We start from the raw sequence: 16,386 nt of genomic DNA, 5'->3' as shown, positions 1-16,386 counted from the left end.
AACAAATTGCGGCTGGTTGTATTTATTCTATTTCATCGGCTTGTAGCGCCGGCGGGCAGTTGCTTGCATATTTATTAACAGTTCTGTACACGCTATTGAGACTATGATTTCTGTGGTAAGTGTGGTCGGCAAATAATCGAGCTTAAGTGGTTCATTTCGGAACCAATTCCGCTAATGGATCAACCGGGGAATCCGTATTCTGTTCAGGACGGAAGTTGCTGCGTGCTATCCACTACCCAGTACGTCTCCATAAAGCCTTTGCTCTGTAAAATGCATTGAGCGTTGTTTACTTAATTAAAAAGGTCGGTATTTCGGTCGGTATTTCGGTCGGCACCGCAAAGGTCGGTATTTCGGTTAGGCGCTTTATAACGCCATTGCTATCTCCAATCTTCAATAAAACATGCACGACTGGCGTTGAACACTGCTGAAGCCGGCTGCAAAATTAACGAAGCCACCGGCACGTGTAGGCGGACTGATTGGCAGGGGAAACTCAATTGCGTTTAACAGGATCTTCCATATGTAATTTTTATGCATATTGAGGAAATGAATTTCTAATTTTCTAGTCTGAAGTAGAAATTTTCTACTTCAGTCTCTGATCAACTTCACTGCAAGTGCACTTTACCTTTATGTCGATTTTCCCACGACTGGTAAATAAAAATCGATCGGGACATGTCTGGTCCAACAAGTACTTGGTGGATAAGCTGCTATGTATTTTTCCAGCTGCAACAAAAATAATGTTCACATTTGGTGTGTCGCGCATGCGTGTCTCTATATGCAGACTTTTCGAATTAAGTAAATTGGTGTACCGAGAGCTTAAAGGTATCCTCAAAATGTTAAAACAGTTGTATTCAGGTGGAACATTTTGCCTTGCGGTCAAGGATCTTCATAGCATTGCAGAATACTGCTTACCGGTTCCGTATGTTTTCATCCTAGCCGCCGTATTGACCGTATCTCCAAACCTTAAGGATGCCAACGTCGATATTATTGTTTACGCATTAATTTCTTCCGAATAAACTAAATAACTGAATAAAAACTTGTTGTATTATTCTCTAGATTACAAATACAGCAATGATAGAACTTATGGAATATGGAAACCAATATAAAAGGTTGCTATTTAGCATTTAGTTTATATTGTACTAGCTACCTAGTTCCATTCAGACAAAATATGCAATCAAATGTAAAAAGATCTTTTGGCCTTTTGGACGTTAACACTTACAGACAGTAACGTGGCAGCTTCAGTCCTATGACGCCAGCCACACAGGGACCTGCAGTGGGGAAATTTAAAGTACAAATAACCAATTAAACCACTGCCAAGAGCATCACCATCACGCTCACCCGTATTAATTCCGAATCGCAGGTCAAACTCTTCGCTAAGATTCTTGTAGCTTATGCTGCTGCTGCGTCTGTTGGCCAATCCGTCCGTATGTGCCGATAGCTTGTTGGTATCATGCAGTAGCTCCGCCGCCATACACACAATTTCTTTGGCGTGTTCCTGACCATTCCGTATGGGTACTCCGCTAACCAGCTGTAAACAGCCAAACGGTCACATGCTGTTGTGCACCAATAACCGGTGAAATGGAGTCGTACAAGGTGAGCATCGTTGATCGTTTCAACATCGTACACCTCGAACTTCCTGGTTACGGTGTCGAAAATACCGCAGAGAGAGTTCAGAACATCAACGATCCATTTTAACGAGGAGCCACTTTCGAGCATCTCGGACAACATGGGCACATCAGCGAAGCAGACGGTGGAACTGTCGAACATTTCTGGATGGACGGCTTCGCGTCGCTGCATTGCGTCGGCGATTGATCTGCCATTATCAACTGTAGACCGAATAATCACACTACTTTATTTCGAGGTATCTTACTGAGGAAGCAGGAAGCTCAGCATTTGCTCGGATCGGCGTTTTTCTTCCATGAAATTGCGCGTCTGTTCCTCGACTTGGGATTCCAGCGTGATGGCGTACTTCTCCATGGATTTCATTAAGCTACCGATCAAGTTCCGCTCGGACTGACCGATGATCCGGTTGACTGTGGAGCGTATTCGGGAGAAAGTTGGGCGTTCATCTGGATTCTCCTCCCAACAGTTTTCCATGAGGCTGTAAATTCTCGGGTTACAAGCCACACTGGGAACGGGCGGGCGCAATGGAGGGACGGAACCGTGCTGAACCTATCGATTACAGCAAAATTTACTTTTAAAATATTTGTGCCGATGACGATTGGTTCACTGAAAGCGCATGACAGTAAGTCAGTAATTGCTCAAATGAGGTTGTCGCGTAATAAATGGTTAATATAATACAATGCGGATTTGTAAAAAGCACGCGTACTTCCGCAACTACTTCTCTAGCTTTGTCGTTGGTGATAGCAGAGTCTTCTAATCGGAAAGGTCCAGAGCGAAGGATAATTTGTTGCAGCAGAATGGCAAAACTGTAGACATCACCTGTGAATATAGTTCTCAAGAATCTTTGTCATCCTTCTCTGTTCTAAGATAAGCAACACTGGAATTTATATTATCACAATATTATATGGAAAACGCTTTAACTTTTCAATCATTGTTGTTTGTTGTGTGCTGACGCTATTAAAAATGATGGATGTATGAAAATCGCAATTATGACCTTTCTGTGTGCCAAATGGATTCATCTTGTGCCTTAATAATTCCGGGGCGCGCCACAGCAAAGTGTAGAAATTCCTCTCCGTCTGTGAATTTGACGGTGGCAAGGTCCATTGAAGTGGGCGGGTAAGCATGGGAATACCGTAATCGGTGACCTTCAGCACTAGCTGACTAGTAATTAGACAGGTCCCCGATGTCAAATTCCCGTGAGACTTAATGTCGCTGCCGTGAAGCACGTTCATGCCCTGTATGACAGCAGAAACATTGCGTTGTTTACCGTTGACAGCAAGTAGTCCAATTACTATCAACCCACATCGACAATATCCATGATTAGGGAATTCTTGCAGGCTTGATCAAGCGGAAAGCTTTCCGCCAGGAGCAGACTAGTCAGTGTTCTGCGATGACATAACTCACCAACGGTGTACTGACACACATTGTCGTCGCTGAGCACGATTCCAATAAAATTATGGAGATTTGTATGGTGCAGTGTTTTTAGCTAAAAACATTTGGATGGAAATTACGTACGCACTGTATGAAAACAACTATTTGTACTCAAATGCGAAACAGTTGTCAAAAAAATTTGCAAAATGCAGTAATAAAATGAACAGCAAAATAAAACAAAAAAATATATGTCGAGTCAAAATGTGAACTAAATATTCAAAGACCAAAGCATTTTATTAACTACCTATGTAAAATTGCTGGCACGTACAAAAAGTATTTTCGTATTTTCCCTTCTTACGTAAAGATAAAATTAATGATGGTACGTACTACGTAATACGCTCAAAATGACAAGACATACCGGTGTGACACTCTTCACAACCCGCGGCGAGGCTTTGTGTTTGGGTTGCGGCAGATCCGCCAGTCCGACTGGATTTGAACGGTAAATTACAGGCAGCGCATAGTACGCTCGTGCAACAGCATCAAGTTGAATCAGGTCACCTTTCCCGGAAAACGATTTCTGCAAGCATACCCTCGACATGTAAATTAATGGTGATATTATAGAAACCATCCATACATCACAGATATACCAAAGCCGCGTAAAAGCTGGCACATACTAGTACTGCCATAGTACAGGGCAACCTGCTATACCTCGATCGGTTCGGAAAACGTAACCGAGCGTTCGCGAAGTCCAAGAGTGTCGCCAGTATCCCCATCCACGACACGGTAGTCGTCCGCGATACCTGATCCATCACTCGCTACAAGAACAAGTTCCCGTCGGTAGATCCTCCACCAATAAGGATCTCGTTTGGCCGCAATACTACGGTGTACACGCTATATGCTTATACAGATTTTTATAGTTGCGTTTAAGTTTTGAGCAAGATTACGTTTTCTGAATATATGTGTAGACTCCAATCGGGATCAGTATCAAGAGAATCACCAGAACGCTCACTGATCCGGCAATCACCGGTATCATGGAGGCCTGCACTGCTTGGCACCTAGCTGCCTTTCCATCGAATCCACAGAAGGGAGAGTTTGGCGGTAGCGTGTCACCATTGGGCCAGTACAGAACGCCCAGTGGAAACACGCCAGTGGAAGTAGACGGAATAATGTACAAATCCTGTAAAATACCAGCCAGGTTAAAACCGGATTGTTACTACGAGAATGCTGAGAGCTATACAATAAACTGTCCGCTGTTAGGATCCAGATTACGAAACGCGAATGTTGAAATACGATCGCCGTTTTCGTCCAGTTTGGAGACACGGTTCAGCGGTACGCTGAAGAATGTGAAGTTACGAGCGATTGCGGCTATTAGCGAGCCGTTAAGGAAGTCTTGTCCCCGTGATAGCAGTGTGACAACGAGACTGGCATACAGATAAATGGTGTCGTATGAGTTCGCCACTATCATGTCGGGCTGAAAGATTGCTAACTTTGTCAAACATTAGATTAACATGAAAAAAAAATAAGAAAACTTGTTACGATTCTAATACTAGTAATATCAAATTGTCACTAAATGCCTTTGCCTACCACTACAGCTACAACGTCTTAACACTAGGTAACAAAAATCTGTATCATTCTAAATGTCATTATGCCTACAGCGATACATGCACTGAGCTTACGGTAGAATTCGTGCTGAACTTGTAAAAGTTTTCCCGTCTTGACCGTCTTTTGACGTTCCTCCAGAACGTGTTCAGACTGCTGTCTATCGATGATCGAATGGACAGTATGAGGAGCGTGCGAAACGCTGTACGCGCATCCTGAAAATGTACAAACGTACAGAACGGTGTACCTAAATCAGCTGTTAAATAAATAAAATAATGAATATGCCGGAACGACCTCATCTCGGTCATCGTTAAACCTCCACGTGAACCGTCCCCAAAAATCGCTTTCAAAATATTCCACAGCAATAAAAACCTGGGGAATGTGAAGTACAATTTGTTGTGCATACGCAGAGAGGCAGTGAAAGTTCTTACGTGGTCTCCTGAGGTCATTCCTTCGTCTAGTGCCGCTAGCATTATCTGACGAACCGTTGAAGCGTTTGCCATGATGAAAACCACTATACACAGAGTTCTAATTATGTTTCAAACATACTTCACAGAGCGAATAACAATCTTCCTTTGCAAGAAGATGCTATTACCTCGCGAAACTGCCGTCACTGCGCGCAGATAGCTTCTGTAATCTCCATACGTAGATGCAGAGCTATCGAAGCGTTTAGCCTTGGACCCATAATACAGCTCTGGATTTCGGCGCAAAAACGTTGCTGATACTAGCACGCGCATTTCTCGATAGAATGTACCGTATGTATCAAGGAAAAAATACGGTGTGGTGTAGTTAAAGTACGTTAGGAAGCGGAGGAGGCCATAGGCCATGGATGTATGGGAGACTGATGCGCGGAGCATCAGTTTATAATCCGCAAAGGGCGCTTTGGTACCTACACTGGCGGCTGGCATGCCGAAGATGGGAGTGCTGAGGTATTCGGCGAAATCGTTTAGCGCCTCGGCAGCTGAACCGCATCCTGTAATAAAAATATGTGCTTTTCCAGTTATCGTTTCACATTCTGAATGGTTAATCAGATCCACAACCTTTATGAAACCGAATAAAATATTCACATATGCATAAGAAAAATAGGATAGTATAAGGAGCTCAAATGTACGATATTAATGGAGTACGTATAAAAACTGCGGTGAATTGCATTTGTATTTAGAAACTTAGCAATCTAAGTATAACAATTTTAGGTGCTATTAGGCGCGGTTGCCAAATAATCATGGTGATGATGATTTCTACTATCATATCAATTCAAATTAGTATACTAGTAACACTCCATCCAGTTATCATGTATCAGAAGTCCTTACCGGGACCGAAATACACGTTACAAGTAATATTTCTCTGCCATAAATCCATGGCATACGACAACACCATCGGTTTCCCCAAGCATCGACTTCCGATATCGACGTAAATAGTCTGCATGCTGAGATTGGCGGGAAACACATTCTGATTGACCCATTCCACGGCTAATTCAATGGCCGCTGCAGATTTATCATAATCATGCAGATCATACGTATTCCCGCGCTCCATAAGAATGCAGCCGCGTAAAGTAACACTGTCGTTCATTGCAGGGAGGCTTCCCGGTAAAAAATCCTTGGCTTGGACTGTACGCCACGCTAGTGTAGTTGTCTCAGCGGGCGCCATTGTGGTGGTGTTATTCTGCTGCCCGCAAGAAATTCTCAATGTTTTTATAAAAAACAAACAGAATAATAGTTCTGCCGCCATGATATACATAGATAGATAATTATTGCCAGATGTTTTTTATCGTAAAATACTATCTCCATCGAAAGTCAAATAGGAGGTGCTAAAACATACACACCGGTATGTGTATGCTATGGATGAAGAAATCCACGTGGGGATATCGCTCGCATGAATGATTTGCCAGAACCATATTGTATCGCCAAAATAATTAGGAATCATCATGTGTGCGCCTAGTAATTAACAACCCGAGAGCAATAATTCCGGGTTATTCCCTTTGAGAATACCATTTCTCCACTGACCGGGGAAAATTTACCAGGCCACCGTAACCCTAATTAAAATGTCATACGATTATTAATAGAATTCATTATCAAGATTCAGATCTATATTGCCACGAATGGGATACACCAGAGCCGGCAAACCAGAAAAGACTGACCAAAACCAATATTATATTCTGAAAGCCCGTAATCGAAAACCCGGCCAGATAGTATTCATTTCTTTTAAAACCTCTCCCGCTTCGAGCGCCACAGCGGAAGAGTTTTGACTACCTTCACCAAATGTAACTAAATTATTATCTCTATCTTAAGAGTTATACACTATTACGTCTTCTTACCTTTGTAATTCAAAAACTAATTTGAGAGTCATACGTTCAAGCTCCAAAATTTTTTTACAAATTCAGGCTCATGTCAGAAAAGATTCATTTGCATTTATAAAAAAAGTTCAGCCTCGTCAACAGTTTCTGAAATTTTTTAAAGTTTTTACAGTGCTTAAGCAGTAGTTTCAAGAAGCGTCCAGAAATTTCTACGGGTATAAATGTATTCATAATTCAAGTGGTGATCATATAACCAGCCTAGCAACTGCAGTTCATTATTCAAAAAAATTGTTCCAAAAATTGCAAAAATGAAAGCACGTGTGTTCCCCTATTGCTATTATTCTGAAGCCTACAGTAAGTAAAGCAATTTTGTTAGCATGTCTGCACGCGTAGGTCAACAGGTTTCCTCAGCCAACACCATGTCGTACATATATACACATTTCCAAATTATCTCCTGCGTTGAAATTTATGGACGAACATTGGTCGCGCCTTAAAATAATCTGAAAATGTACGTCCAAGAAATTTGTGAAACTTTAAATTTTTAAAATTTATATACTGTACTGTAATGTTTTTATCTTACCGTTACCGAGTTCCTTTCCTATATTTCGGTTACTTTTCACCGCAGTGACCGCACGATTGAAAAAATATGAAATAAAAGTTCAGAAAAGTTCCAAATAATACGTCTTCACATCGCGATTTGAAGTTTTGCAAACTTAATTCCATACCGGCCTTAAGGGAAACTGGTCAAACCATTCGTAAACTGCGGATCACTCGTAATTTTCATTTACTAATTTTCTGATCACATTCGTTTCGGGGTTATGGTGTTTTTCAACATCTTTGACAAACAAAAACGCGGAGGCGAAGCCGAGGCTGTTTCTTGTAACCATTACCTTTGCAAGACTTTTCAAGGAATCTTCCTGCGTTTGAAATTTTTAGTACATATTGAAATCGCCTTACGTAGTTCGTTCTAGGAAACAGACAACAAAATTATGTTCACAACCAAAAAAATTCGTTTATGTTTTAACTGTTGTATTGTTCTAAGGACGGATACCGCATTTCAGTCGCAGGCGCAGGAATTCATGCGCGCGGCGTTCTCCTGTCTGCTGTTGAACTGTTTTCCCTAACTCCTTGACAATTACGCTAGCCGATGGGCGCCAATGGCCTCTTGTCGTGAAAGCAGTTGGTAAAAGATTACTGCCCTTCCGGCTAAGCGTAAATGCGCGACCGCAAGTTTCTTTCGTCCGCTAGAACAGCCGCACATGCAGCGATTACAGAAGTCGACTGTATGTAAAAAAGAGGGACCGTGTCGACACAGGTTACATTACTGTACATGTACTACATCAGGCACGTTCCCTTTTCTTGCACCATACCAGCGACGCGGATATTGTCCCATTGAAAAAAATCTCACAAAATTGGGGTAGCACAGATTCCTTACGTTTTTTACGCATAACGATGCCGTACAAAAGTTTCTTTACCTCATGCTTATGCTGTATCGATCGGAATCCAGTAACGCGATTCTCGTTAATAATGGGATGCAGCAAGTTGATCTCGAAGCCTGTAGCACAACATATTTTGCAGTTCTGTTGCGGCATTTTTATGCGCGGGCATTCTTGTATATTAACTTTCACATATAACATCGTAAACTTTAATGTACTTAATTATCGTTAATTGCTGCTGCTGATCATGGTTAAGTGTTGTTGATTCTTTTTCCCTACAAGAACACTAATTTTGTTGTTTGATGTGCTTGCGGCATTATTTGTTTTTTTTAAATGATTCTACTTAATTTGACTTTTGTTGGATTTCTGGTTTATAAGTAGCCACACATTCCATTTCGCGTGAAAGGTACAAACTGCCGAGTGCACAATCCACCACAATGATCGGACACCAGAAACTGCGCGATTTAATGCTGCTTTGCATTAAGACAAACGAATAGAAATACGAATACCCCCGCAGTTAACAGTCTGCCATTTTTCAACTTTGTTTGAACTCAGTTCAACTGAAAGAATGATGCAAATATAAGTAAGTACTCTGTGAAATGTGGTGGCCAGTGGGAGAGCAAAAAGGTCGTTGTGAATAAGCCTTTATTCGCAATGAGACTGAACAAACAACAAAGCAACACAAACACAGAAGCTGGTGAACAATCTGCTGACAAGCAAGCTGACAAAAATGCAGAAGCTGGAGAAGTAATGGGCCAAGATCATAAGCAGAAGCTCGCTATATATACGGCGAATGCGATAGCGGATATGAACCGCTATGTCAGTCGGTAACGTCTAATCAAAGAGCACGCATAATAAGTAGCGCAACGGACAGGCATATCAAGTAGCGCAATGTACGGAAGCATGTAGATGAGCAGCACATATGCTGTGAAATATACAATATGCTGTGAATAGCCGTAGGATATCTCACAACTCTTTTGTGAAATATAAATAAGCAATCTTTCAAAAGATAATTCTGTACTCGATCGGCATCATCGATGGCCTGCATATTTATTCTATTTCGGCGGCTTGTAGCGCCGGCGGGCAGTTGCATGTATGGTTTATTAACAATTGTGTACACGCTATTGAACTGAGGTTTCTGTGGTAAGTGTGGTCGGCAAATAATCGAGCTCAAGTGGCTTCATTTCGGAACCAATTCCGATTCCGCTAATAGATCAATAGGGGACTCCGTATTTCTTTTTAGGACGGAAGTTGATGCGTGCTATCCACTACCCAGTACGTCTCCATAAGGCCTTTGCCCTGTGAAATACAGTGAGCGTTGTATAATAAAACGCAGAACCACCGTGAAGGTTTTGTTTCGGTTAGGCGTTTTACAACGCTTCTCCGATCTTTAAGCGTACAGTAACTGCATTTGAACAGTGTTGGCGGCTATCCTGTAAAATTAGCGTACCCACCGGCCCGAAACTAAATTGCGTTTTAATTACCCGAATTTTGAAAAAGTAATGTTATGTATATTGAGGAAAGAAATTCTACAGATATTTCAATCTCTGATCAACTTCAGTGCAAGTGTTTTTACCTTTATGTCGATTTTCCCGCGACTGGAAAATAAAAATCGATCGGGACATGTCTGATCCAGCAAGCACTTTGTTGATAAGCTGCTGTGTATTTTTCCCGCTGTAACAAAAAGTCAAAGACATTGTTTGCCGTGGGCCCTGTTGTGTCTCAAAAGCGTGCCTTTACGCTTTTCGAAATAAGCAGAGTATCATACAGATGACGCAAAGAAATCCTCGTTTAATTGTAAAACATTTGTAATTACCGGCTCATATTGGGTTGATTAATAATAATAATAACGGAGATTATTGCTTTTGCAACGAGGCGTTGCCCCTCTGGGCTTCAGACAGCACGTTATGTGGCTTACCGGTTCCATACGTTTTCATCCTGGCCGCCGTATTGACCGTATCGCCGAACCTTGAACATCCCAGCATCCATAACCCAAGTTAAGTTTACGCAACTACGCTATGAGCGATTCAGCCCACATAAATCTCTTCCCTTTTAGTAAGCATAAACTAAAGGACTGAAGAGAAACTTATCAATTATTCTACATGTAGCAACTTGAAGCAAGCAGTACTACAGTATTTTATGGATATGAAAGTAATATGGAATATAATGACCGCAACCTATGCAAGTTGTACTTATTCCTGAGTTTCCACGAAATATGCTATCAAACGTTGCAGAAGAGGTTCTGTTTTGAAACACTTACAGACAATAACGTGGCAGTTTCAGTCCTATGACACCAGCCACACATGGACCTGTATTTTATAAAGGTAACCCTTGGTAATTGAGGGTCAAACCACTGCCAAGAACATCATCATCAAACTTGCCGGTATTAATTCCAAATCGCAGATCAAACTCTTCGCTGAGATTCTTATAGCTAAAGCTGCTGCCACGTCTCCTGGTTAATCCGTCCGTGTATGCCGACCGCTTGTTCGTATCGTGCAGTAACTCCGTAGCCATACAAACAATTTCTTTGGCGTGTTCCTGACCATTCCGTATGGGAACTCCGCTCACAAGCTGTAAACAGCCAAAAAACCACAGTATGGTGTTATGAACTAACAACTGGTGAAAGTGAGTCGTACCAAGTGAGCATCATTGATAGTTTCCACGTCGTACACTTCGAATTTTCTGCCTACGGTATCGAAAATACGGCAGAGAGAGTTCAGAACATCGATGATCCATTTTAACGAGGGACCACTTTCCAGCATCTCAGACAACATGGGCACATCCGCGAAGCAGACGGTGGCACTGTCGAACATTTCCGGATGGACGGCTTCGCGTCGCTGCATTGCGTCGGCGACTGAGCTGTCGGTAGTCGACGTTAGACAAAATGACCATAATATGTATTTCGTTGTCTGTAGCTTTCTTACTGAGGAAGTAAAGAGCTCAGCATTTGCTCGGATCGGCGTTTTTCTTCCATAAAATTGCGCGTCTGCTCCTCGACTTGTGTTTCGAGCGAGATGGCGTACTTCTCCATGGATTTCATTAAGCTACCGATCAAGTTCCTCTCGGACTGACCGATGATCCGGTTGACCGTTGACCGTATTCGGGAAAAGGGTGGGCGTTCATCAGGATTCTCCTCCCAACAGGTCTCCATGAGACTGTAAATCCTCGGGTTGCAAGCCACACTGGGAACGGGCGGTCGTAATGGAGGAACGGAACCGTGCTGAACCTATCGTTTACAGCAAATTCAGTTTTAGATATTTGTGCCAACAATGATTTCATGGTTCACTGAGTACACACGACATTATGACACAAACGAGGTTTCGCGTAATAAACGGTAACCGTAACAGAATATAGGTTTGCAGAAATAACCGTACTTCTGCAACTATTTCTCTGGCTTTGTCATTGATGATAGCAGAATCTTCTAATCGGAATGGTCCAGAGCGAAGGATAATTTGTTGCAGTAATATGGCAAAACTGTAGACATCACCTGTGAATAAAGCATGGAAAGATCTTTTAATCCGTTTTTTCATTCTTTTAAGAGAAGCAAGGTTGAGATTGATATTATTGCAAAATTTATTTTATCCATACTGAAATCAAAAGGCTTTAAGGTTTCGGACGTTGATGTTTCTTCTACGGTACAGCTACTACAAATGATGGATGTGTAGATCGCAAATTTGACCTTTTTGTGTGCCAAATGGATTCATCTTGTGCCGTAATAATTCCGGGGCGCGCCACAGCAAAGTGTAGAAATTCCTCTCCGTCTGTGAATTTGACGGTGGCAAGGTCCACTGAAGTGGGCGGGTAAGCATGGGAATACCGTAATCGGTGACCTTCAGCACTAGCTGACTGGTAATTAGACAGGTCCCCGATGTTAAATTCCCGTGAGACTTAATGTCGCTGCCGTGAAGCACATTCATACCCTGCGTGACAGCAAAAGCATTGCGTTGTTACCGCTGATAGTCTGTAAGTAGTCGAATTATTATCAACCTACATCAACAATATCCATAATTAGGGAATCCTTGCAAGTTTGATCAAGCGGAAAGCTTTCTTCCAGGAGCAGATTAGTCAGTGTTCTGCGATGGCATAACTCGCCAACAGTATACTGGCATACATTGTCGTCGCTGAGCACAATTCCGATAAAATGATGGAGACTGGTATGGTGCAGTGTTTTTAGCTGAAGACAAGTGGAGGAAACTACGTTTACTGCTGGGAAGCGTAAAATAAACGATACTGTACTTCCATGCAAAAACTGTTGTCAAAGATTTTGTAACCTATTGTAACAACATGGACGGAAGCCTAACTGTCATAGCGAAGTATGCACAAATTATTAGAAAAAAGACTTTAATCAGAGAAAGCGATACGCGGAAATGATTTAGTGTACCGGTTTGACGCTCTTTATTATCCGCGGTGACGCTTTGTGTTTGGGCTGCGGCAGATCCGCCAGTCCGACTGGATTTGAACGGTATATTACAGGCAGCGCAAAATACGCTCGGGCCACTGCATCCAGTTGAGCCAAGTCATCTTTTCCGGAAAATGATTTCTGCGAGAACAGTAACACCCTCGACAAATAAACTAGAATTGATGGAGATACTGTTGAGGCTTCAGTGTATAGCCATCCCCACGAAGTACGTAGTGTTATTATGTCATAATGTCGTACCAAAGCCTATACGATTACTCGTTCAAGCTATACCTCCATCGGTTCGGTAAACGTAACCGAGCGTTCGCGATGCCCAATGGTGCCACCCATATCCCTTCCAACGGCACGATAGTCGTCCGCGATGATTGATCCATCATCCACAACCAGAGCTAGTTCCCGTCGGTAAATTCTCCACCAATAAGGATCACGTTTGGCGGCAATACTACATGTACACGCACCAGCTATGCAGTTAAAAAATTTTGTAGCCTTGGGTTTAATCAGAATTACGTTTTTTGAATATATGTGCAGACTCCAATCGGGATCAGTATCAATAGAACCACCAGAACGCTCACTGATCCGGCAATCGTCGGCATCGTGGAGGCCTGCACTGCTTGACACCTGGCCGCCTTTCCATCGAATCCACAGAAGGGAGAGTTTGGCGGTAGCGTGTCACCATTGGGCCAGTACAGAACGCCGAGCGGAAACACACCAGCGAAAGTGGATGGAATAATGTACAAATCCTGCAATATGCCAGCCATATTAAGAACCGGGCAGCTAACTGCCATCTCAAATTTGATGACAATCTTTTAGTACAATAAATTGGCCGCTGTTCGGATCCAGATTGCGAAACGCATATGTTAAAATGCGATCGCCGTTTTCGTCCAGTTTGGAGACACGGCTTTGCGGTACGCTGAAGAATGTGAAGTTACTGGCGGTGGCGGCAATTAGCGAGCCGTTAAGGAAGTCTTGTCCCCGTGATAGCAGTGTGACAACGAGACTGGCATAAAGGTAGATGGTATCGTACGAGTTCACAGCCATCATGTCCGGCTGAAAGAATATCCACTCTTGTCAAATAACATGAGACAGAAGATGTTTCACGTTAACAATGCGTCGACAATAAAGTATGAAGCCTTGTCAAAGTTAAGAACGGTTAATGTTAGCGTTTTTCACTTGCTGCCTAATGCGATATTCCTTGACCAGAATTTCCCCTCCCCGTTCTCTTCTCTTTTTCTCAGAGACGGCTTCTCCTTGTCGTATTCATATCGTCGATCTATATGCCTCGCCATGAATTATTTGTTGTTCTCCAGTTTTTAACCCACAAAGCAATAAAAGTTCTAAGGTCTCCTGTGGTGCGGTTTCGGCGAGTGTCACGAATTTAATTATCGTTATATTATTATCTTTTTGTTAACGCTGCAGCTGCAACAATTGATTTTCAAAACCTGTATCATTATAATTTATACAAGTTACTAGAACTATATGGCGTTAAATGTTGAGCTTACAACTGAATTTGCGCTGAAACGGTAAAAGTTTTCCCTTCTAGACCGCCTTTTAACGTTGCTCCAAAACGTGTTCAGACTGCTGTCCACCGGTGATCGTATGGATAGTAAGAGGAGCGTGCGAAACGCTGTGCGTGCATCCTAAAATTGTACAAATGTACAAAACGGTGTGCTTGAATAAGACGCTGATTAATATATTGTATAATTAGGAACGACCTCATCACGGTCATCGTCAAATCTCCACGTGAATCTTCCCCAGAAATCGCTTGCGAAATATTCCACAGCAATAAAAACCTAGAGGAAGTTACACAAAAATATGCTGGCGATACGCAGAAGCAGTCATCGGGAGAAGTCTTTACGTAGTCTCCTGATGTCATTCCTTCATCTAGTGCCGCTAACATTATCTGGCGAACCGTGGAAGCGTTTGCCATGATAAATACCACTGTAAACAACTGACATTTCTAGTTTGTTCCATGAGTTCTCTATAGAGAATCAATAATGTGCCCTTTCGAAGAACAGATGGAGATGCGCTAGCTATTACCTCGCGAAACTGCCATCACCGCCCGCAGATAGCGTCTGTAATCTTCATATGTAGTTATGGAGCTGTCGAAGCGTTTGCCCTTGGATCCATAATATAGTTCTGGATTTCGACGCAAAAAAGTGGCTGATACCAATACACGCATTTCGCGGTAGAATGTGCCGAAGGTATCAAGGAAGAAATATGGTGTAGTGTAGTTAAAGTAGGTTAGAAAGCGGATGAGGGCGTAGGCCATGGATGTATGGGACACCGATGCACGGATCATCAGTTTGTAATTCGCAAATGGGGCTTTGATTCCGACACTAGCGGCTGGCATTCCAAAGATGGGAGTGCCAAGATATTCGGCAAAGTCATTCAACACCTCGGCAGCTGTGCCGCATCCTGTAAACAAAAATATGTGCTTTTTCGGCTATATTCGTTTACAGCTTTTGAATCGCTAATATTCAATAAAATATTCACATATACTATTGGAAAAACACAGTATATAACACATACACATCTTCAACACAAACACAGTATATATAACACCTCGTCAGTATGTGATATAGATGGCGTATGGGTATGGGTAGTAATCGCGAAAGGTACTTTTGCGTTTGGGAACACAGCAATCCCGTCGGATCGCTGAAGTAAGTTATAACTCAAGTTTATTAAATTTTTGTGCTGTTGCACCAGGTTGCAAAATAATCATGCTTCGTGATCATACTATACCTTGAAGTTATAAAAAAGAAGCTGATGAGGCGACAAAAAAAAGAACAAAAGAAGAAGAAGCACGACAAAAAGAAGTTGATGAGGCGCGATCGCACTCTAGCCGGTCGATTTCAACCTCTTTTTGTCGTCCATTGTAGTATGGCACTCCTTACAATTAGACTGAATTAGTAATATAATTAATATCATTTGCCAAAAGTCGCTTTTCTTACCGGGACCGAAATACGCGTTACAAGTAATATTTCTCTGCCATAAATCCATGGCATACGACAATACCATCGGTTTCCCCGAGCATCGACTTCCGATATCGACGTAAATAGTCTGCATGGTGAGATTGGCGGGAAACACATTCTGATTGACCCATTCCACGGCTAATTCAATGGCCGCTGCGGATTTATCATAATCATGAAGATCATACGTATTCCCGCGCTCCATAAGAATGCAGCCGCGTAAAGTAACGCTGTCGTTCATTGCAGGAAGACTTGCCGGCAAAAAATCTTTGGCTTGGGCTGTGCGCCATGCAAATGTTGTTGTTTCAACGGGCGCCGTTGTGGTGGCGTTATCCTGTTGGCCGTACGAAATTCTTATTGTTTTTATAAAACACACACAGAATAATACTTTTGTTGTAGTGAAATACATAGTCAAAACGTGTTGATCGCAAAATACCCTGTTTTAACACGAAAGTCGAAACTATACACCGGTATGTGTACTAACGAAATGAAATCCAAGTTCGGGTGTGCAACCGTTCCATTCAATGCTTTGACAAAAGCATATTCCATCGCAAAAATAATTAGGAATCATCGTGTGAGGGACTGGAGTAAAATTAGCTACTCGAAAGCAATAATTCCGGGTTATTCCCTTTGAGAGTGTCATTTATGCATTGACCCCGGAAATTTGTCATGCAGGCCACC

At 42.3% G+C, this 16,386-nt stretch overlaps 2 protein-coding genes and 1 long non-coding RNA gene across 3 annotated transcripts; all 3 read right to left on the bottom strand.

Moving 5' to 3' along the window:
* Nucleotides 1–100: 100 nt before the first annotated feature.
* On the bottom strand, nt 101–2,852 carry LOC129592115 (atrial natriuretic peptide receptor 2-like). Its single transcript, XM_055488080.1, has 9 exons — nt 2,753–2,852; nt 2,327–2,439; nt 1,868–2,169; nt 1,588–1,810; nt 1,336–1,525; nt 1,217–1,265; nt 910–959; nt 623–720; nt 101–263 (listed from the first exon to the last, which is right to left on the bottom strand). The coding sequence occupies exons 1-9, from the start codon at nt 2,850–2,852 to the stop codon at nt 204–206; spliced, it is 1,185 nt and encodes a 394-aa protein (XP_055344055.1). The 3' UTR covers nt 101–203.
* Nucleotides 2,853–2,914: 62 nt separating this feature from the next.
* LOC129592114 (atrial natriuretic peptide receptor 1-like) lies at nt 2,915–15,946 on the bottom strand. The gene is made up of 10 exons (XM_055488079.1): nt 15,688–15,946; nt 14,774–15,151; nt 14,592–14,674; nt 14,449–14,526; nt 14,236–14,373; nt 13,550–13,783; nt 13,244–13,476; nt 13,010–13,178; nt 12,701–12,859; nt 2,915–3,106 (listed from the first exon to the last, which is right to left on the bottom strand). The coding sequence occupies exons 1-10, from the start codon at nt 15,944–15,946 to the stop codon at nt 2,915–2,917; spliced, it is 1,923 nt and encodes a 640-aa protein (XP_055344054.1).
* LOC129592193 (uncharacterized) lies at nt 9,345–10,253 on the bottom strand. The gene is made up of 3 exons (XR_008690937.1): nt 10,238–10,253; nt 9,896–9,993; nt 9,345–9,618 (listed from the first exon to the last, which is right to left on the bottom strand). It is a non-coding gene; the product is annotated as an uncharacterized LOC129592193 (long non-coding RNA).
* Nucleotides 15,947–16,386: the final 440 nt, after the last annotated feature.

The sequence above is a fragment of the Paramacrobiotus metropolitanus genome, unplaced genomic scaffold (genome assembly GCF_019649055.1).
Source record: "Paramacrobiotus metropolitanus isolate TYO unplaced genomic scaffold, Prichtersi_v1.0 Parri_scaffold0000050, whole genome shotgun sequence".
In the NCBI taxonomy this organism is placed as follows: domain Eukaryota; kingdom Metazoa; phylum Tardigrada; class Eutardigrada; order Parachela; family Macrobiotidae; genus Paramacrobiotus; species Paramacrobiotus metropolitanus.
Note: the sequence above shows the minus strand (reverse complement) of the source record. Positions and strands in the feature narration are given on the sequence as shown.